We start from the raw sequence: 23,633 nt of genomic DNA, 5'->3' as shown, positions 1-23,633 counted from the left end.
CACCACACACATTAATGCAGCAGTAATACTAATCCATAAACATCATGTATGATAGTAAAACACTGCCAGGGAACAATGTATTGCAGATAATACTTTCATACTTTTACTAAGTAAGGGTTTGAAAGCAGGACTTTTACTTGTAGTGGAGTATGTTTTACAGTGCAGTATTAGTACTTTTATGTAAGTAAAGGATCTAGATTCTTGGACCACTGATTATAACCACACATTTTGGTAATGAGAATCCACCTGTTGTAGAAAAAATGCTTTTTGCCCTCATTGACCCCTGTCATATGTAACAACATTATTTAATAAGAGGGCAGAAGTCAAATGTAAAATGTAAAATTTGCCCATGTGTTCAAGTACCCCTCTTAAATTCTTGCTTTAGGTTGCAGGTTGGTGCACAGGTTATATAGAAGCTCCTTGGAGAGGTGCTGTACAGTTTGATGGCTCGGTGGACAAAGGATTTCCTGAGTCTGTCTGTGGAGAACTTGGGGATGCATGAGGTTTACCACCAGAGGGTGCTGTCACCAAAGTGTATAAAAAATACACAGAAAGGAAAAGCAACAAGACTGAATTCAAAACACACATCGCATCAACAAAATATTTCAGATAATCTATTAAGATTCAGCAGATTATTTAGACATATTAAAGTAATCAGTGTACATACTTGCACTTTACAAGTAGGTTACAACTACTAGGCTATAAATAAAATTAATAGCTGTACTGGGAATCATACTATATCTGGTTTTTGCATTAGTGAGCAACAGTGGAAAAGTAAGAATAATCTCATTTGGGTCTTTTACGCACAGCATCCAAACAGTCTCCATGCAAAACAGAACCAAAACACAAACTGTATTAACCCCATAACGCAAAAAGTGACACAGGTTGTCCATGACAATAAGACTTCCACCTGATGAAAAAACACCACAATACTCCTTTAACATGTGTGTGCTGTTACGGGGGTGCTTTATTTTGATAATAAGCTATATATTCATATAATTTTTGGAGTGAGAAATTGTCTAATATTCCGATTTCTGCACAGCCAAAGAGTCAGGAAAAAATAAAGTCCTTTCGGTCAGTCATCCAGCTCTGAACTGGACCAGCAGCTCAAATGTTGGAGCAGCCCCAGAACCCCACCGGCACTACACACACAGCACACCAGCTCATCTGATGGTCCTCAGTTAGTCTCAGACCGGTTTATAGGACTTCATTACGCGGCGAAATGCCTCCCAAAGAGACACAGCTTGGACTGAACTATACAAGCACTGACTGCAGCTGAATGAGAGGTAGAATAACTTTTTTTTGCATGCCTAATTCAGTATGCACCTTTAATTTGTTTGCTTGTAATGCCATGTTATGACTGGACTATACAAGCACTGACTGCAGTTGAATGAGAGGTAGAATAACTTTTTTTTGCATGCCTAATACAGTATGCACCCTTAATTTGTTTGCTTGTATAGTGCACTGTTATAGTTTGAATGGTAACTTTAATGTGTGTACTACAGCTTAGGTTCATGCATTCACATTTAGAGATGCTTATTTAATGTACATGAACTCAATTAAAGTTTGCAGCATTTGAAATGTGTTCGGACTAATAGTATTTGCACAGAACATTCTGGTTTTATATTAATTTACATATTTTGGCACTCTAATATTGCAGGCATTTTATGAAGCATTATATGCTGTAGGACCAGTAGACCTATAATTTGAACGAATTAAGGTTATCATTAGTCAGAAACTTCATGCTCTCTGTTTTGGGGTGTGGTTTGTAGGATGCATGATAGTAACATATCAAACAGCTGAATCTTATGATGCTGCCTGAATATTTCGTGCTTTTGCATGCACTGAAAGTGTATGCACTTCATTGCTTTGTCTTGTAAACTTGCTGTCTCTGCCAGGATGGAAATGTTGCTGAGTGGAAACCTGAGGAGAGGAGTGGGGCTCTGCCTTCTGCTGTTGGCTCTCATACACGAGGCCACAGGCCAGAGAAGGAAGACAGGACGCAGGAACAACTACAGGCTGCATGACGATGGAGGAAATGGTAATTCTTTATATGAGGTATCCACATGTGGGTGTGTGTAACAGATTCTAGGTAGGAGGATCCGACATTTACCGATCGACATCCACAGTTCAAGATATGTAGGATGACAGTGAGGATTAGAATCACTTAGAATAGTTTGTCTGGCTGGCATATGTAAAGATACACAGATAAATCACAGAGTTTCACAGCACATAGACAAACCAGACCCATGTTTGATGAATATGGGATGATGGCCAGCAGCGAGGTAGTCAGGTCATCAATCCTTGCTGTTAAAATCCCAGTTCAAGTTATTTTTATGCCAGTGATTGAACCCACAAATCCAGAGCTCACAGATCACAGTTGGACCGTCGTGGGGTGGCTGTGGCTCAAGACATACGGAGGTTTGATCCCCAGCTCCTCTTTGGGCAAGACACTGAAGCCTTCAGCTTTATAGCTGTGTTTTAAAAAATGTCACCATTAAGCCATGTAGGCCCAGGCCAGATGACCTGCAGGTACACACTGAGAGTAAAACTGAAAAGATAAAATCTTAACTCTACTAGTGAATAGATCAGATAGGTCTACCTGCTTTGAGGGCAGCTCAGCCCTTAAGAACTGTAATAGTCTGTGTTTCTTAGAGCGACGGTTCTCAAAGTGGGGCCTGTGTCGCTGTCAGGAGGACCGTAAAATATTTTTCTATACATTTTAAAATGGTTCTGTATCATTAAAAGTGGATTTCTACAGATGAGGACCATTTGCACCAATAAAACAAGCATATTGTGTCCATTACTCCGAACCACGTTAGATTTGGGCTAACAGAAACTCTGCATTGATTGTGACACACAGTAATAAGTTCATTATTTTTAAGTTGAAGCACTCATTGAAAGTCAGCTTTAGACTGGTAACTGTAAATATCTGGATTTATTAGGACTATGCCAGTCTTGCTACCGTCATTTTCTGGAAGCTTTTAAGATCAATTACTTGAAATGTAGGCTATATATGCTGCCAAGTTGAGTCCTTATGCAATTAAAATAAAATCACCCTGCGTATAAAGGTGTATCAGTGGTATTAACATTCAGTAACATTGCAAATGTCTCCGCTAGGGGAGTAATAAAGGATTATCTCATCTTATCTTATCTTAACATGATTCAAATTGAAATGTGTTTCTGTTTATCACTATGAAACATGTCTGAAGTGTTTAGGTTGAAAAGTTTTAGAATACAAATCATTCCAATGGCATCTGAGAGTACAAATGGTAGGAAGCATTATGCTTGATCGGTGTTACGATTATGAGAGGGGATCCTTGGAAAATGTTCTCCCCTGTAGGGGATCCCTGGACCTAAAAAGTTTAGAGGCTGAGTGTCCTGTGATGGTTTAAATGGTGGTTTAAATTCAGGTGCTTTTGCATTACAGTATATTGATCAAAACTCTCTGGTGAACAAATGCATCTTTTCTGGCATAAAATATGTTTAATTTAAAGCCCTTATTTATGGGACCTGGAGATTTTGGGCTTTACTTCACTGTGGTAGAAAGAAATGCATGATAGGGTTGCAATTAACGATTATTTTCAGGATATATTAAACTATTGATATTTTATAAATTAATGAATTCATACAAAGTATATAACATGTAAAAAACAATTGTATTTCTGAGAGTCCAAGGTGACTTCTTGATATTGCCTGTTTTGGTTGACCAACAGTCCAAAACTAAAACTTATTCAATATAACCAAAAACATAGTTTCTGTTATTCAACAACTCAATGAATCCAGTAATAATTTACTGCATGTTGCTAATGTACATCACCCTTTTGCAGTTCTATTAATAGTTACTAAAAGGACTGTGCAGTTGCAACCTTTTCCAGATCCTCTTATCTTCCTCTATTGAGAATCTCGTCATTCGCCTGAGGTTTTGTTGCTCCTTCTCCCACAGGTCTGACATGTTCACTGGAGGTGGCTTTCATCCTGGACAGCTCGGAGAGTGCAAAAATATTCCTGTTTGAGAAGCAGAAGGCCTTCGTGTTGAGCTTCAGCACCCGCCTCTCTATACTGCAGGTACCCGGCTGGACGCTGAAGATGCGAATGGCTGCCCTTCAGTACAGCAGCTCCGTGTCCATAGAGCACCGATTCTCAGCCTGGAAAGACCTGGATTCATTTCACAGTCGAGTCAGCACCATGAACTACATCGGCCACGGCACGTACACCACCTACGCCATCACCAACGCCTCGCAGCTGCTGGTGCAGGAGACTCCGACGGACAGCGTCAGGGTTGCGGTGCTGATGACCGACGGGGTCGACCATCCCCGCAGCCCGGATGTGATCGCAGCTGCAGCGGAGGCCAAAGGTCACGGCATAAAGTTCTTCGCTGTAGGTTTATCAGACATCGGTCAGCAGAGTCAGAACAACGCCAAGCTCCGGGCCATCGCCAGCACACCTGCTCAGCAGTTTGTCCAAACTCTTCTTAATCCTCAGCTGGAGGAGAAGCTGCTCAAAGAGATGGTGAGTGTTGGCTTTAAGTGAGATGACTTCAGTTAAGATTGTTGACATGAGAAACAACAGGGACAAGGTGTCTTGACATGCCTCAGTGTTTTTTTTCCCCCAATAGCAATACTGGTATTGACTGACTTTACAAACTCTGATAAACACGTCAGGTTGTGTATTTTGTTTTGTGGACAAACAAATCTAATGTAGTACACTTGTAAATGATAAATATTAAAACCTCTACTGTTTGTGTAGGATATTAAATATTCTGATTTAGGCTACCCCTAGTGGTGGAAGCAAAAAAGACACTGGGGTAGCCCATGGACCCAGGACATTGAGAATGAAGGGTTAAAACAGGTTTCACATGGGTTGTATACTTTTTATAGGGATGCACTGATCCGACTTTTTCAGTCCCGATACCGATACGGTACCTGAGCTTTGGGTATCGGCGGATACCGAATACCGATCCGATACCAGTGTTTAATTAATAAGCTGTAAGCCTCACTGTGTGGAAGAGACTGGGATCATTCTTCTATGTGTAATGCAACATCAGGCTTGACTTAAGCATTGCTTTCCTAACTTTGTAAAACAAAATGCAACAAATAAATATATAGATATAGATTTACTGAATTGTTATTTATTATTAAAACAATAAATGGTACACCAGCTACTTGGTAAACAAATCGTCAAAATTAACAGGGATTACAGCTCAAGTGTAAACTTTTTTAAAGCAGCAACAAATTGGTCAAAATTTAAACAGGAATTCAAATACCAGTATATAATGTGTATAGTATATAAACATAGAACGGAACTGAATAGATCGGCCCCATTGTCACAGATACCCGATCCAGCTATTTGAGTCAGTATTGGCCCGATACTGTGTTATTTGGGTTAATTGTGCAGTTTATCAGTTGTTCTGTATTGTTATTGTTATGCATTGAATATTATATTGAATAAACATAAAATATGTCACTTAGTCAGGGGTCGTCAGTTTACTCAATGATAGAAAAGGGGTCCCTTAAGAAAAAAAAGTTTGGGAACCACTGAGCTAGAAGATGCTTCAGGTATTTTAAACCATGTGCCATTGATGCTGTTACACCATCTGATTGCTTGAATTGAGACCATGCAGGAACCTCCACATGGTTGAGGAGCACTGATGCCTTCCACAGTGACAGCAGCATGCAGAGGGGTTTATAGTCCCCTCTTTTTTTCTGCACTTTCTGTCCTCACAGCGGGTTCACATCTCAGTGACACAGTTGTGTCTGCATGAGGGGGCTTTCCCGCCTGCTTTGCATTTTCCACACACAGAAATGTCAAATATCTGCAGTAGGTCAGGACCTGTCTGAGAGAGTGGCAAGGCTTGTTCTGCTTTCCAGAAATTTTGACATTATTCATTCACAATTATAGCTCACTAAAACACAAAATAGTGTTGAGGGAAGACAATAAAACTAATGAATTGATCTTTTCTGTGAGTGAATGAACTGCCATTGACATTTTCTGTCTTGTATTTTGCATCCAGCTTGCGGTTGCATTTGAGGGGGTAAGTCTTTCAATCCAATCCAGCATTTTATCTCTATAATTGATTAGTGTAAATTGCTGCACTGACTTTGTATTTTTCTCTCTCTGATAGTGTCCGAAGGCTCAATCGTGTATGTGTGAAAGAGGAGAAAGGGGCCCTCAAGGAAGTCCAGTGAGTTCTGCACAAAATATATCATCTTTACCAAAATTATATGATACTCATTCTGTGTTTCTTCATCACAAATGTTACATAGCATCATCTTGGCTTTTAGCATCTTATCTATTACTAATTCCAGGGTAGAAAAGGGGACCAAGGCTTCGGAGGGACACCTGGTCTAAAAGGAGCAAGGGTGAGTCACCACATACAGACGCAAACTATTTGTGTCTGATTTTATGCAGCTTATAAATTGGTCTCTTTTTTTTTTTAACAAGGGGGATTCTGGCTCAAATGGTCGACCTGGAAGTGATGGTCCAGAGGTAAAAAAAAAAACACTCTCTAACTACCAAGTAACACGCTTCTTATCAGATGAAATGCAGATTTTAAAACCGTTTCACCTTTTACAGGGTCGTCCAGGTTATAAGGGAAACAAGGTGGGTGACATTTAGCTTATAAATTGTTTTATTCTCATCACGTATCTCATCACGTGTCCTAAGAAAAGAAACAGAGGGTCTAATGTTGTGTTTGTTTTTTTAGGGGGAGAGAGGAGACTGTGGCACTCCGGGGGAAAAGGGTGACACTGTATGAACATTATTAACTACATTATTTTAACCAATACCACAGACTTTGTCTTTCGTAATGAATTAAATGTGATTTTGCAGGGAGCTGAGGGACCTCCAGGCCAGCGAGGAACGAAAGGAGAACAGGTAGAGCACAACTAACAATTAAGAACTATAACAATTATGAATCTTGGTTTTACCATTTTGAACACTAAAAATATAAGTTTTGCAGGCTAATTATATGGGAAAAAAAAGCATGACTTTTTGCGTCTACCGCAACACACGTATGTTAAAGGTGCAGTGTGTAGGATTTGGTGGCATCTACCGGTAAGGTTGCAACCAACTGAAACTTCTCCCTTGTGCCAAGTGTTTAGAAGAACTACGGTCCAGAGCCAGTTTGATTTGTCCGTTTTGGGCTAGGCTAACTCACAAGTTGCGAAATCGTGTAAAAACTCTTGCGAGACTTACTGCCCACCGACCTAATCATAACCTTAACCATTCGAGGTCAATGCCTAACCTTAACCATCTCGCGAGAGTTTCACAACTTGGGGGTTACCTTCTAGATAAGACCCGTGAAGAGGGTCTAAGAGTATATTCAGGCAGACAGTATGAGGAAAATAAAGTTTTTTTTTAACATTGCAGCATGTAAACATGTTCTAGTAGAAACACAAAATACAAGTAGGAACCTGAAGATAAGCACGATATGGGACCTTTAAAGCAAGTACAGACTCACAGATCCACTAGAATGGCTGTTTAAATAATTCAACTTTTCATTTTTTTCATCATATTTATTAATTTATCATTAGATTAATTAAATCACTTCACTATTTCCCAATGCAGTCCACACCAGTTTTGCATTAAGCAGCAATTTCATAATTTTTAAAAGTTTTTCTCACTCGTCCTTCACACTCCTGAACACACAGTTTACTGTCTGCTGTTTCTATTGATACACAGACATCAGACAGTTCGTTCTCTCTCCAATATGAAAAATGGAAGTGGAATTTGTCCCTCCTTCATCTCTGCACTAATGGAATGTGAATATTGGATTATGGGTAATCCTGATACTAATGTGGCTAGCCGAAGCAGTGAATTCAGGCTTGCAGGATATTATTCTTTTGCAGGAACAGACTTTGTGTGGTGGGATTAGTGCGTGGACCTGGCCGTCCAGCACCACTCTTCCTCCTCTGTGCTACTGGCACAGTGTCAGTATAACCTTGTTATTCTGTGAACTCGGCCTGAGAATCGAACGACATGAAAGCAGTGAATGTTGATTTTAGTGAATTCAGGGTTGGTTTTGACCTGCAGCTTGGTCATACAACATGCAGGGGTTCAAATAAAGTCATATATGATGAAAGTTTTATCACAAAATGAAGAAAATCATGGGTAAAAACAATAGATACTGCACAATATGTTATGGATGTGATTAAAACAAACTTGAATGTTGCATTGAGGGATTGTATAAGATTTAAAATCTGTTTTGCAGGGGGGGATAGGACTACCAGGAGACATGGGACCTGAGGGTCCAGCAGGAATGAAAGTAAGTTTCCCCCAAGACTTCAAGATGCATAGAAATTTGTGTTCTGTCTTTTCTGGTCTGAAAGTTTTCAGCAGCAACAGTTTGATTGGCTCGATTAACAGGAATATAACACCACATGTAATCGGGTCTGAAACACCCCCCAGTGATAGTATATACAAAAGATATGCAGCACGTTCTCACCCCAACTCGTCACATACTGACACTTTGTCAGACCCCTCGGCGTCACTCTTCGGTCGCAGTAAACCTGGCTAGATGTTGTGAATTAAGCAAAAACACTTTCTTAGGTTTAGGTCACAAAACTACTTAGTTAGTTTTAGGTCACAAAACTACTTAGTTAGTTTTAGGAAAAAAACAACATGGTTGGGCTTAAAAGTACTACGTTTTTACAGTGAAAATGAAACTGAACGTTGGGAACACAGGACATGAATGAACAGCTGATTGTTACGTGAAAGTGAAACGCAACAAACGGGACATAAACAGCGGTTTAGGATGGTGGAATAGACTTTAGACTGTATCGTCCCCAAGGAGACATTAATTAATTAATTGCTTGTGACACATCATTCACATGCAGCACTCCCCAGACATTTTCCCACACAACATTTAGGGCAACATAAAAATGACCTTTAGATGTGTGCCCAGGGCCAATAAGATGCTGATGCCTCCATCACCATAGAGCTGTTCCACAGCTTTTTAACAAAGATGTCTTTATACAGATGAAATATAATATGATTTATAGCACTTCCAGGAAAAGTCCAGATATTAATCAAGAGCAAGTTTTACAGAAGGAACAAAGGACTGCTCTTTATTTCCTAAATGCCATAAAAGGTTGAAACAAGACTACAGGCCATTTGGCTTCACTGTATAATGTGTATTTTTATAGTAATTTCCACCAGATCTTACTAAGACTGCAAATGACACAAAGTTCATTCAAATTTATCTTGTGCGCAGTTAAAGTCTGCAGTTAAAATCCCACAAACAAGATAGAAACAACATGCAGTTGAAGGTCTTCATACAGAGGATGTTGCGTTTAAATATCTCAGGATGCAAATGACGATGTAAATGGTCGCACTGACTCCTCTAAACAGCTATTAACAGTTAAATATTAGTATTACTTAATGGTGTGAATAGGTTCTTACATTAGTGGATTATCAGTTATCTGGCTCTACATGACGTCCTGCAGGAATGAAGATTTATTTTTATTAATTTGAGACTAAAACACATTACATGTTAGAGCATAAAGATGCATTTGGTCACGATTTATAATTTTATTTCACACCTATTTGCAGTGTTGAACTGCCGTCACATGACATGCAAACCTCTGACCTTGTTTACCTGCTACAGGGAGACAGAGGACCCAACGGTGCTTCTGGACCGCCGGGGGACATTGGTATCGGATTCCCAGGAGCCAAGGTAACTCTTTTATATTAACATTATCATAAAAATATCCTCTACAGTCATATAATGTTCCTCAAATTAAACATGTACCTAAATGAATTCTCAAGGTACCATTTTATTACATAATGTGCTACATCATATTTCTATATTAATACAGACAAATACAAGATAGAGCAGGTTGTAAAGGGTAAAATAATTTAACTAATAATAAATATTGGTGTGAAACTTTCCCAGTTGATTTCTTACATTAAGACAATTATTTTTTGTATTACAAATTTTCTGAAAATGTATGTTTAAATATGCAAACGAGCCATTATCTTATTAAATATGCGCTAATGTGCATAAAGTTCCAGAACAGAAATTTTAACATTTGATAAAACCATGTTCGAAAGTCTTGTTTCGTTTTGTTGACATATTAGAGTCAAAGGTTTTAACAGAAGGGATTTTTGATGTTTATCTTAAAAAGATTGTTTGATTAGATTGCCTCTATAATAAAGTCGTTTTCTCTGATAGTGACAAACTAACAAACCCCTAATAAGTGCCAGAGATAGAATAAATATTATCACTCTTTAATGAACAACTGGAAAATGTTGAAATATGTTGAATGGTGCTGTTTGATGCTTACAGGGTGAAAAAGGCCTTCAGGGAAGACCAGGTCCCACAGGTCCTGTTGGGATCGGAGAACCAGGACTACCAGTGAGTATGAAACATGTTCCTATATTGTATTGATGCATCAAGGTCTTGTGCACAATTATGCAGTTTTAATGGGCAAGTGGCATTGATAAAAGTGTCCTGTATATATATATATATACAGTATGCAATATGTATATAACAATAAACGTAAAGCTACCAGTAGTGGAAGAAGCACTCAGATCTTTTACTTAAATAAAAGTGGCAATACTGCTCTGTAGAAATACTGTTACAAGTCAAAAATCGTGCATTCAAAATTTCAAGTAAAAGAACACAAGTTTTATCAGCAAAATGTACCTAAAGTATCAAAAGTAAAAGTACTTGTCAAGCAGAGTATCTCCTTTGACAGTGTTGTCATGATGCATTGACACATTAGCAGTATTTTAACACCATACAATGTTGGATAGTTTAATCTATAACAACGTATCATACTTTATAAGTTGATCATGTGTATCATATCTAAAATCCTTAATCTGCAAAGGAACTAGTAGCTATAGTTCAAGTACAATATTTCCCTCTGAATTGTAGGGGATTAGAAGTATAAAGTGCAGCAGAAAATGGAATTACTCAAGTAAAGTTTAAGTACCTCAAAATTGTGCTTAAGTACAGTACTTGAGTAAATGTATTTAGTTGCGTTCCACCACTGAAAGCTCTTTTTAGGGGTTAGGAGTTGAAAATGAAACTTCCGAGATTTGAGTGAACATCCAGAGAAAGCTAAATCACATCTGCAAGATAGTTTTTCCATCTGGTTTCCTTTTGTTATTACGCATCGTATAAAACTGGCCAAGTTGTCAAACATGAGCATGTTCAGTGAACTTTACTCACATCCCATTTTCCAGGATTCCTGGGAATTGAAGTCTGGAACAATTTCCAAACCCTGTGCTGCCACCTGGAGCACAAAGTGCAAAGCTGCACCGTTATACTGTCTTGTGTAGAACCACATTATCTTAAAGCTGTCTCTTCACACGTGTCTAGACTTTTATTAAAAGTTGTTTGTTTGTTCCAGGGTCCCCCAGGACCACTCGGATCACAAGGAAACCTCGGACCACCTGGAGAGGGGCTTCCAGGGCCGAAGGTGGGTCAGGTTTTAAACCATGTGTTGGCTAAAGGAGTAGTTCTCAATAATGTGCTACAGTAAATAAAGAATATATTAATCTTGAACTTGTCAACAAAACCAAAGCAAATTCCTAGTGTATACCTCTTACACCTGGCAATAAACACGATTCTGATTCTGTTTCTGATCAGTTGCTGCAATTTGAAGAGACTAGAATTACCACCTCACGCTTGTATTCCTCCGCCAACAAGTCAAGTTGCAGTTTACATCCATGTCTGTCCAAAATGTCATCACTTCATCATTTTATCCTGTTCGATATTTGTGTAAAATTGTCATAGTCAGCATAAGAATTCTTGAGTTATAGCCAAAGTGACCAAGTGACCTTGACCTTTGACCACCAAATTCTAATCAGTTCATCCTTAAATCACGAGTAATGCCTCCAGCCATGGCTGTCGCCGGCACGGAGGTATAAAAACGTAAGTGTTTGGTCACGATGATTTAGAAGGAGCCCACCACACAGTGCTGAAATTCATGACAGTTATTCTATTGCACAAAATCTACACATTTCATCTTCTTCATTTTAAACACTTTACTAGCTTTACATTTTAAAACAGATAATTTTTATGCCTCCGCGCCGGCGTCAGTTGGACCGGAGGCATTATGCTTTCAAGTTGTCCGTCTGTCTGTCCCATACTCATGAACACGATTATCTCAGGAACGCCTGGAGGAAATTTCTTGAAATTTGGCACAAACGTCTACCTAGACTCAAGGATGAACTTTGTTATTTTGGTGGGATTAGTGCGATTCGAATTTGGTGGTCAAAGGTCACTGTGACCTCGTAAAACACGCTTTTGGCCATAACTCAAGACACAAATGTCTAACAGGATAAAATGATGAAATGATCACATTTTGGACAGACATGGATGTAAACTGCAACTTGACTGGTTGGTGGAGACATACAACCACGAATAGTTGCATATTTGTTATTGTAAATCTCTATATTATATTTGTGATTCTCCTTCGCAGCAGTTGTTTTTTCTTTTCTCTTACTTTGTTTATTGTGACCGTTATGTGTCAAACATCCTTGTATGAGAAAATGTACTTGATAATAAATCTGATTCTTGACAGTTGTAAAAGGTTATAGTCAGTATTTATTTTTTATATAGTTATACAATAGTATACAATGCTTTGTACGGGTCTTGCAATTTTCTTTTTTTCTTTATGGTATTATTATTGTATCATTGTGTTTTGGTATTGTTCTGTATGTGTGTTAAAATGAATATTATGTAAATATTTATGTAAAGAAGAAGGGCTGAAATAGACAGAGTAGCAGTCTGGATATTAACGGTGGAGATAATGGAGCCGCTTAGAGCCGACACCAATATGCAGATGCATCTGATAATATTCACTGCAGGTGGAAAGCAGAACAGACTGATTCAGAAAACCAGAAATCAGAACCAGAAAATGTTTCACTGATTACTACAACACATTGTGTATTTACTCAGGAATTATTACATTATTGGCCTTCACAAAACTTCACATATGAAACATGCTGCACAAGTGTGAAGTTTATGCATGATGATGTCTATTGTTTTAGGGTGATCGAGGGTACGAGGGTCCGAGAGGCAATCGTGGACTTGCTGGCGTCGGGGTCAAAGGTGACAAGGTAAATTAGACTCGTAACGTATACATATCTTAGATGTTTACTCAACCTGAGGGAACTGTCTGCTGATACTGCAACGTTTACTGTGCTTCGAGTACTCACCCACGTCTCATATCCTCTGATACCCAGCTGGCTCTTTGATTACTGTGTTTCTTTTCTCAGGGAGGCCACGGGCCGCCTGGGTTGCTCGGTCCAGTTGGTGCTGCTGGTGTAGGACATCAAGGAGAAAAGGTAAAAGCTGCATTAATGCATGTCAGACTGTTGTTCATGATCAGTGGTGGAAAGTAACTAAATACATTTACATTTACTCAAGTACTGTACTTCCACTACATCTCAGAGGCAAATATTGTAGTTGTAGTTTTACTTGTAGTGGAGTATTTTCACAGTGTGGTATTAGTACTTTTACTTAAGTAAAGGATCTGAATACTTCTTCCACATCTTTCTGACCAGGTTGGAAAAGAACGACCACAAAATAACCAAACTCCTCGTACAGAAAGGTTTCAGCGTTTCAGAACTGCTCACTTCACTTTGTGTGATTTGTTTTCTGTCTTGCAGGGGGATCAAGGTCCAGTTGGACCTGCAGGCGTCAGAGGAGCTCCAGGTGTTGGAATAACAGGACCAAAGGTAAAATGAGATGAGGGGAGTGGGCGTCCATTAACTAACAGGATGTTTGTCTCAGAGATAGAAATTCACATGCTAATTGTGATAGACAGTCTGCTGATTCTCTGTCTGATTGCATCGAAAATTGTTTAGCATATTTTACGCCCATGAAACAACAGCTGGCTTGTCAATCAAATGCCTGAGTTTGAAACTGTCTCATCACAGAGAGGCTGCTATTGGTAGATTTATAATCGGAGACACATTCATTTCACATTTAGTTCTGGTTCATTCAAGGTTAATTTTTCATTTTCTGCATCCTTAATTTCACTGAATATCCCTCTGACTGTGTGAATGTTGTTTTCAGGGGAATCAGGGCCTCACAGGTGAGCCTGGACTGACAGGTGAGAGAGGTGTTGGAGAGCCAGGACCTAAAGTAAGTCCTCTAGACACTACTGTACTACTCACTTCCTTTAAATGCTAAATATGCAAGTTAGCTTAGTTACATTTTAGTTAGTGAGCTTTAAAGATGCTGGTATGCTGGTGTATTTTGTTTTTTTAAAGGAACAGTGTGCAATATTTCAGGGGATCTATTAGCAGAAATGGATTAAAATATTCATAACTATGTTTTCATTAGTGTTTAATCACCTGAAAATAAGAATTGTTGTGTTTTCGTTAGCTTAGAATGAGCCCTTCATATATACATATACATAGGGAGTGATTCTTCTTCATGGAGTCCGCCATGTTTCTACAATAGCCCAGAACGTACAAACCAAACACTGGCCCTAACGAGAGTGCAAAACCGTGGTACCACCGGCCGCCGTCTGACTTCCATTGCACCTAAAGTAGTGTTATTATGGTAAGGATGACCTTTAAGCGAGGTGAACGGCGTTACCACGGTTTTGCACTCTGCAGCTCACGTTACCGCTGTCTTGGAAAGGGAGGAGTGAGCTGAGAGGTACTCACTTGGTTGCAATCTGCATCCACGCCACTAGATGCCGCCAAATCCTACACACTGTCCCTTTAACTTTAGAGAAAGCCTGGCTAAATTAGTCTCTAGGGAATAAGGATATATCTCAAAATATCAAACTGTATTTTTAAAGTTGAATAGTAGATAGAAGAGATCATCAGCTAAATGTAAAGCAGCAGAAATAATCTTGTCATTTAGTTGATGCTGTTGTTCAGACTAGTTACGTAAATTACAATAAACAATCCTTTTTGATCCCTAAATCATCATTGACTTTACAAGAAGCTGCGAGAAGGTTATAGGTCAGAGTCAGTCCAATGTGATCCTAGAGTGACTTTGATGATCTCAATATTGCTTTCATACTTTCGTTCAGTTTTTACTTCACTCTCTGATATGCCTTGCTTTCCTCTCTCAGGGTGACCTGGGGTCCGAGGGGTTACCAGGTATCCCAGGTGAGACAGGAGAGGACGGAGTCCCGGGACAAAAGGTAACATCATGACCTAAACCCGATTTATCCTAATATTTCTTACCAGTCTGCTGCTTCATTGACTGTTTTCAAATGACGGCAGGGTGACGTTGGGTTACCGGGGCCCAGGGGACCCGACGGTGCTCCGGGTAAAGGCACACCTGGAGGGAAGGTAACACACATTTTTCACACTTGATGCGTATAGAAAAGACTATGTATAAATAATCTATGAAGTGAACATCTAAAAGATTAATTCAGAGGATTTTTTTGGAGGAATATGAGCAACAGTTTTGTGTTATTTTGGCAGGGAGACAGAGGGGACAGGGGGACCAGAGGACAGCCGGGTGCCGTCGGTCCTGTGGGGCCGATGGGGTCAAAGGTAAGAAGATACAGAAACAGGCATTTTACTGTATGTGAAAATGTCATATAACTATTTTACACAGTCGTGTTACCAGCTTCAAATACTGCCGCCACATCTCTACATCTTAGAAATGAAATGTAGTGGTGAAAAGTAACTAAGTATACATACTCTAGTACTGTACTTAAGTACAATTTTGAGGTACTTTTTATGCTACTTCATACTTCTACTGTACTCCACTGCATTTATTTCACAAATTTAGTTACTACTTTAGTTTACTTTGCAGATTCCGATTATTAACACATAATATTATCAACAAATAACATGTAATATATTATTATAGATTGAGCTGCTCAGCTCTATATGTGCTAGACAAATCAACAAAGATGCAAGACATTTTATATTTAGAAAATAAATGTTATTATCAAAGCTGACAATAACTGTAAATGTAACAGTGTATTTTAAACAGTGCAGCTGGAAATTGAATTATTAATAAATACACCACAATATATTTAATTAATGGTCTAATTTCTTTAAAATACTTATGTAATGGAATTTCTTTATACATACTTATACATCGCAGATATACCGGTAATTGTACTGGTTAACCTTTTCATCTATCAAGCCCTAATAAACACATACTGTAGACTGAAGAGATATATGTTTGATAAGTCACAACTTCATTTTATGCATGTTATTGAAAACATATACACATGTTAAACACTTTATAAATGAGACCAAATAAATACATTTAGTTGGAGTTAACAGGCTCTCCTCTCATCAGTAAAACAAACAGAACGTACACTAGCCTTTCATATCAGATTCAGTGTTATCAGTAGGCTACAATGATCAGAACAATACGAACATTCAGGCTCCCTCATGTGGCTCAAAGGTGAACTGCAAATGTATTTGGCGTCCCTAATAAAATCTGCTGCGACCCAGTCTTTGGGAATGAGTTATATTCCTACTTTATTATTATTTTAAACCTAAAACTCTTTATACAATGAAACTGCAGATGTGTGAGTCCCACCTTGTTGCTTTGTCTAGTCTGACAAATGTTTTTTTTTTTCAGGGGGATCCAGGAAATATAGGGCCACCAGGTGCAACTGGACCACCAGGGAGGGGTATAGCTGGTGCTAAGGTACGGTACAATAAGCCCACGTGGTGCAAACAAACTGTTACTGTCGACAGCAACAATTCATCTACTTCTGTTTCTTTTTTTATTTTTGTCAGGGAGAACTGGGCCAACGGGGTCCAGCTGGAGCCGTGGGAGAGCCGGGGACGGGTTTTCCTGGACCCAAGGTGAGTTCAGGTTTACTCCTCTTCCTCACTGATGAAGACCAATGAAAAGTACTGATATTAAAGTGTCATGTTTTGGTTTGTAGGGCGACAGAGGGTCTGCAGGGTCGGCTGGGACACCTGGCCTTAAAGGTGACGGTTTCCCCGGCCTTACAGTGAGTATCAACCTCCGTCACGACCCCCTTTATCACTTTACACCCCGTACTATGTGATTATTTTACACACGGTGTCTTACTTTAGGGACTGCCGGGGCCTCCTGGTCTGCTAGGAGAGACTGGATCAGAAGGCGTCGGTTTACCTGGAGCAAAGGTAAAAGTTCACCTCGGGAAAAAATAAAACAAGGACAGAGTACAGTTTTATTTTCAGTAGTGCTAGTTTTGTCTATTTTTTCTATATACTTTATACTGTATATAGTATATTTAGATCATGTAGTGTCAGGAGATAGCATTTAGAGATAAGAAGATGATTTATAGAAAAGTTTTACTCAAAAAGAAAATGTTTTTTTTCTGATATTTGTCCAAAACATGCATTTTCCTGTGAAATAAAGAAACACTCATATATAATATGACAATGGATAATCCAGGAAATAATAAAAAAACATTTTGGTATTTCAGGTGTTTCTTCTTGCTGTGTTGATTGTTGATTTGTTTCGTTCCCATCTTTGGGTTTATAGCTGGGATGAGCCTGATACTTTTTCTTAGTTATTGTGCCTTTGTTTTCGTTCCGTCTGAGATTAGATTACTGTGATTAAGGACAGATATCTATACGTTTTTTTATATAACTTATAATATATTTCCTGTTCAGGGAGACAGAGGCTTGCCTGGACCGGCTGGACCTGCTGGGCCAGCAGGAATTGGCATTATTGGTACTAAGGTAATCTGTTCTGTTCAAAATAATGGCTTATAATGTTTCTTTTAAAAGAAACTATACATTTTATACCCTTTAAATTCATGTTATATCCAACAAAACACTCATTCATTTTCCTGCAGGGTTCAGTTGGCCTAAGGGGACCACCTGGTGGACAGGGGTTACCTGGAGAGGGCATCCAAGGACAAAAGGTAACACCGTCAGACTCTAAAAGTTTGATCAGTACAGTCTATAACCAGCTTTATTAGGCAGTTTATGAATGGAAATTGTCACCTGACTGAGCAATGTTCTGGGATTTTGACTCAAATATAAAACTGAATCAGCATAAAGACGTTTTGTGGAAGTTTTTGTCCATAGTCTGCTGCTGTACTAGACTATAAAATGTGTGTTCAATAATAGCCCCTTTCACAAACATATGTTTTTTGTGTTTAGCATTCAACTACTAAAGGTACCTGAGTCATATCCCATGAGTCTCCCTAAGGCTAAAACTCATGTTTTTGTTGAGTGCGGACAAGATAGTTGTTGTTTTATCTCTGTTAAAATGACTTTACTGTTCTGTTTAGTCGTAGAAACCCATTAAGTCTAGACGCCCGCAGGCTCACATGCTAAAAGTCAGATGAGAGAAACTTTCCATTACCTCCATCTTGTTGTTCTCCTTGACGTCGACTGTGCTCCGTGTTTCCAGGGCGAGTCTGGATTTCAGGGGATCCCCGGCCCCAGAGGTCCTCCTGGACAAGGTCTGCAGGGGGACAAGGTAACAACATAATGTCAGCAGAGGGATCCTGAGTTATGAACATGAAATATGAAGTGACAGTAAACCTGGCAAAACTGCATGACATTATGTCAGTGGCCTACTGTGTGATTCAAGACGACTGTGTCTTTCCTCTTGCAGGGGGATCGAGGGTTCAGAGGTGATAAAGGCAAAAGAGGAGACAGAGGAGAAGCTGGAGACGCCGGAGCCATCGGAACTTTGGTGCTGGATTTAGTTTTTTAGAGTGATTTAGAGTAAACCTCTCAATATGTGAACAGCTAATAAATGATGATCTCTTTCACGTCACAGGGTCGAGTGGGACAAAAGGGAGAGCCTGGACTTACAGTAAGTATAGAGCATCACTCATCACACTGAATATCATACGGTGCAGTCAACAACACTGGGACGTTGGTGTGTTTTTGCATTATTTAGGTTCCTGTACTTCAGCACATTGGCTGTCTTTCAGCTCTAATTTGAAGGTGTTCACATCCACGTCAGATGAACAGCGGAGGAGTTTTAACCCTTTTTATGCCTCCACGCTAGAGTCCATCTATCGTCCCATTCTTGTGAACGCCATATCTCAGGCACGCCTGGAGGGAGTTTCTTCAAATTCGGCACGAACGTCACTTGGACTCAAGGAGGAACTGATTAGAATTTGGTGGTCAAAGGTCAAGGTCACTGTGACCTCATGTCTGTCTCATTCTCATGATATCTCAGGAACGGCTTGAGCGGATTTCTTCAAATTGGACTCTAGGAACTGACTAGATGGTGGTCAAAGGTCACTGTGACCTCTAATACGCTAAAACAGACAGACATGGATGTAAACTGACTGGTTGGCGGAGGCATACAACCGCGAGGAAGTAATTCTAGTTATATATAATCCCTCATTTCCTGAAATAGTTATTATTCTGACTACTCTACTCACACTTTGAGGTTTAAGGGTGTTTAGGAGGCTGGGCTCAGCCTTAAAGATATAGGGTAAGGGCCTCAGACATCCAGAGGGAACTCGGAGTAGAAACGGGCAAGATGAGGTGGTTCAGGCATCTGATCAGGATGTCTCCTGGGCGCCTCCCTTTGGAGGTTTTCTGGGCACTTCCAAATGATAGGACACCTCGGGGGTAGACCCAGAATATGCTGGAGAGATTATATATCTCATCTGGTTTGGGATCGCTTCGAGATCCCCCAGGAGGAGCTGGAAAATGTAGCTGGGGAGAGCGACTTCTGGACTAGTTTACTTAGCCTGCTGCCACCGTGACCTGGTGCCAAAATGGATGGATGGATGGATGGATGGATGGATGTTTGAGGGTGTAGGAATCTGTATAAAAGTCCTAGACTGATCTGGATTTAAACGCCCTCAAATTAAAGCTGAAAGCTAGAAATTTACCCTCATAATCACTGATTCATTTCTTTACTGTAACTCAGTGACAAACTCAGTTTTCTGTCTTTCTCAGAGGGAAGAAATCATCAAAATAGTGAGATCCATATGCAGTAAGTAATCAGAGAGTCACATTTTGATTTTTTTTGTCAATATTTGATGTCTATAACGTGTTTCTGTCTCTCTGTTTCATTAGGTTGTGGAGTGACGTGCCGCCAAACCCCATTGGAGCTGGTTTTTGTGATCGACAGCTCTGAGAGCGTCGGCCCGGACAACTTCAACGTGATCAAAGACTTTGTAAACGCCCTGATCGACCGAGCCTCGGTCAGCCGGGACACCACGCGGGTGGGTGTTGTCCTCTACAGCCACATCAACCTGGTGTTGGTCAGCCTCAGACAGGAAGCCAGTCGTGATGAGATCAAATCTGTGGTGCGCTCCATGACCTACCTGGGCGAGGGCACGTTCACAGGCAGTGCCATCCAACAGGCCAACCAGGTGTTCAAGGCGGCGCGGGCAGGTGTGAGGAAGGTGGCCATCATCATCACTGACGGGCAGGCCGATAAAAGAGACGCAGTCAGTCTGGAGAGCGCCGTGTCAGAAGCTCAAGGGAGCAACATCGAGATGTTTGTGATCGGGGTTGTGAATGAGAGCGATCCTCTGTACGAGGAGTTCAAGAAGGAGCTGAACCTCATGGCCTCTGACCCCGACAGCGACCACCTGTACCTGATCGACGAATTCAAAGCACTTCCTGGTGAGCCGTTCTCATGATCACATCATACAAGGATACAAACAAGAAATTTGCCTTGATATTTTGGTGCATAACAATAAACGTAGTATAAGAAAATAAAAAAATATTAAAGCAAGTGCTGCAAAAGTCAAGAATCATAAATAGAACAGAAGAAATTTAATATATATATTTTAATTGAAAGAGTTGTACCTATTGACCTATAATATTGTTCCATATGACTCATTACTAGTGGTATCTAACTGTGCAAATAGTTTTGGTTTTATTTGCCCAGATTTTTAAATATCTAGTATCTGCAGAGGTTGAAAAGTATTCAGATATTTTACTGCCTCGTCCTCTAAACACACATAGCTTGGATGTGAGCCTGGGAAAATCAATCTTCTAGAACATCTATTACCATGGTGCTCATGAGCAAGACACCCCAAACTACTCCCATTTAAACTATGACTGCACTTAAGCTACACAGAGCAGTACATAACTGTACAGTTACCGATTTGGTCTTCTGGTGTTGCAGCTCTGGAGAGAAAACTGCTGAGTCGTATCTGTGAGGACGGAGAAGGACGTTTGTTCAGCTCTATCCCGAGCTCCAGACTGCCTCCAGGAATCCCCGAGGTCTCCAGCAACGCTCGAGAACCTCCGTACAGGACCGATACCGACACCCCGACCTTCACAGGAGACATCAGGAGAGTTCAGAAAATGGTGAGAAGAACAAATGTTTTTTTTCTACCTTCTTTTTCAACATAGGCTGTGTTACAACAGTTTAAAGGGACTGTTTGTAAGAATCAGAAATTGGTTGTAACAGCGACACCTGTGGCCGTTAAGTCAACGAAAGTCAGCGTCCTGTTGCTCGCCCTCGCCCGTGTGCACGCGCTACCTGAATGTGAGCGAGCATCCATCAAAACAGTGAGGCGACACACATCAGCTTAAACCACAATATCACTCTATATTTCAGCTGCTTGGCAGTAATGTTAGCTGACCAGACGAAGGTCTCTCCATGAATCAATGCTGATCCTTGTGTTGGCTTTTCCTGCCTCAGCCTTCCGACCGCGGCCGAAGGGCGAGCTGAGTGAGCTGAGCGAGCGTGAACGAGCGCGCTTTGTGAGTGAAGGCAAGCATGCAGCGGAGCAGAGAACCGCAGAGACTCCGGCCCTGGAGAGCAAAGCTACGGTCTCCCCCGCATCCTCCGACCGCGTTCAACACTGTTTTGCAAGACAGGCTTCACTAGATAGAACTTTGCGGTTTTGGTGCTTCCGTGTAGTTTGTGTTGGAATCTGAACAGCGTAGCCACACTTGAGCGTGCATGGGACACCGACCCGGATTGATTTATACGTGTAAGAAGTTACAAACAGTCCCTTTAACGTATCACTGCTAATACCTAGTCAGTCTGTTGGTCGGTCCACTACTTTGTACTTAAGTACAGTACTTGAGTAAATGTACTTAGTTACATTCCACCACTGGTAGTAGACCTGCTCCCTACTAAAATAAACGTATGTTAGTCCAAAACAGCAAATGTATTTCAGCATTGAAGATCATTTTTCACCTTTGGAGACTGTAATAATCTAAGTTTACTTACTTGCCTTCATAGTTTTCAACCATATCTCATGGTTTTCATGTAGATAAATATGATCTGTGACTGTCTCAGGTGTTATAACATTACGTTTGTATTATCTTACCTGGATGAATAAAAGGTACAGTAGATAAAACACTCTCTGCTCTGTTACAGCCCGGCCCTCCATCGTCACAACCCGACGGAGAACCCTTCCCTCCACAGAGACCCCAGACGGACGACAGAAGCGCCTCAGAGACTCAGAGATTTCCATACTTCGACAGGGAACCCTTCAGACCCGTCACAGAGTTCCACCGACAGTTTGGCATGAAGGACCCCAACAACAATATGGTGATGACGGGAGCCATCGGGCCGGCGGGTCCTACTCTGAGGGCCCCGCCTGAGGAGACGACACAGCTGCCGACGCCTACGACTCCTCCGCTGCTGCCTCCTGACACCTATGAATCAGGTAACTGCTGAAGAGATTGTAGGATGAAGAAATTATTGGTTTAAAGGTTAAAAATCAATCTCAATTAAGGAAAAAAGACATCCTACTGACTTTGGTGATCCCTGACTTTTCTTCTAGCACCACCGTGAGATTCACATTTGTGGTTTTGAGTGAAATATCTCAAAAACTGTTTGATGGATTGCAATGAAATTTGGTATGCCCATTCATGTTCTCCTCAGGATGAACTGTTATTACTTTGGTGGACCTCTGACTTTTCCTGTAGTGTCATCATCAGATCAAAATTGGAATTTGTCTAATACTTATACCTGCAAAACTAATGACATTTCCATCGTTCTTAGCTCTACTTTGTATTTAGTGCTAATTATCACATGTTAGCAGGCTAAAATTTGACCCTTCTTGTTTTTTGTTGTCTCCAGCGGAGCCCTGCAGCCACATGCTGGATCCAGGACCGTGCCGGGACTACGTGGTGAAGTGGTACTACGACAGCATAGCTAATTCCTGCGCTCAGTTCTGGTTCGGCGGCTGTCTAGGAAACACCAACCAGTTTCAGACTGAGAAGAGCTGCAGAGAAACCTGCGTCAAGGTCTAACATGGACCTGCAGTCACGAATAAAACATTTCGCTGTGACTTTGCCATGAGGTTCACTTCAACTTCAGCGCCTTAGTATTTTACTTGTAGCTACTTCTACACGGATAGGGATAATAAACAGAGGCATCATTATACCAAAACTGGCCTAAAATGGAGTAAAAGTTTTAAAATCATTCACTAGTCTATTAAGTACTATTAAATGTGTTTTTGTTTATTTTGTTGGCCAGAGGGATTTGTGTATTAATTGTGTAAACCAAAGCTAAGCTAATGCAGAGATTGTTATGCCTGATGTTACTTACACACACTGTGGAACAGTTCTGTTAAAAAATAAAACAAAACTTTGTAACCACTAACCTTTCTATTCAGAACAAGTAACCCTTTTGTATGAAGTAATGATGTATTTTTTTTTTTTTTACTTAATGTCTGTTTACTTAAAGTTTATGTTTTTTAAATGTCATTAAAGGAAAAACCAAAGCAAATAAACTGATAATTTCATGCACTGGACGTTGAATGCCATTATTTTAAGTTGCTTTGGAC

General features: G+C 40.3%; 1 protein-coding gene across 3 annotated transcripts; it reads left to right on the top strand.

The window, feature by feature from the left end:
• The first annotated feature begins 1,145 nt into the window (after positions 1-1,145).
• On the top strand, positions 1,146-23,600 carry LOC119497186 (collagen alpha-1(XXVIII) chain-like). 3 transcript variants are annotated; one of them, XM_037785120.1, is made up of 35 exons: positions 1,146-1,286; positions 1,899-2,041; positions 3,947-4,512; positions 6,014-6,034; positions 6,125-6,184; positions 6,309-6,362; positions 6,445-6,489; positions 6,577-6,603; positions 6,707-6,751; positions 6,832-6,876; positions 8,213-8,266; positions 9,608-9,676; positions 10,289-10,357; positions 11,358-11,426; positions 13,003-13,071; positions 13,231-13,299; positions 13,624-13,692; positions 14,033-14,101; positions 15,048-15,119; positions 15,202-15,270; positions 15,406-15,477; positions 16,529-16,597; positions 16,690-16,758; positions 16,842-16,910; positions 16,996-17,064; positions 17,560-17,628; positions 17,745-17,813; positions 18,308-18,376; positions 18,515-18,595; positions 18,683-18,718; positions 19,825-19,861; positions 19,945-20,499; positions 21,008-21,192; positions 22,217-22,508; positions 22,925-23,097. In XM_037785120.1, the coding sequence occupies exons 2-35, from the start codon at positions 1,900-1,902 to the stop codon at positions 23,095-23,097; spliced, it is 3,597 nt and encodes a 1,198-aa protein (XP_037641048.1). In that variant the 5' UTR covers positions 1,146-1,286; position 1,899. The 3 variants fall into 3 exon arrangements, with proteins under 3 accessions (XP_037641048.1, XP_037641049.1, XP_037641050.1); XM_037785121.1 differs by having other exon boundaries at positions 1,279-1,397; XM_037785122.1 differs by lacking the exon at positions 1,146-1,286 and having other exon boundaries at positions 1,900-2,041; positions 22,925-23,600.
• The last annotated feature ends 33 nt before the right edge of the window (positions 23,601-23,633 follow it).

The sequence above is a fragment of the Sebastes umbrosus genome, chromosome 11 (genome assembly GCF_015220745.1).
Source record: "Sebastes umbrosus isolate fSebUmb1 chromosome 11, fSebUmb1.pri, whole genome shotgun sequence".
In the NCBI taxonomy this organism is placed as follows: Eukaryota; Metazoa; Chordata; class Actinopteri; order Perciformes; family Sebastidae; genus Sebastes; species Sebastes umbrosus.
Note: the sequence above shows the minus strand (reverse complement) of the source record. Positions and strands in the feature narration are given on the sequence as shown.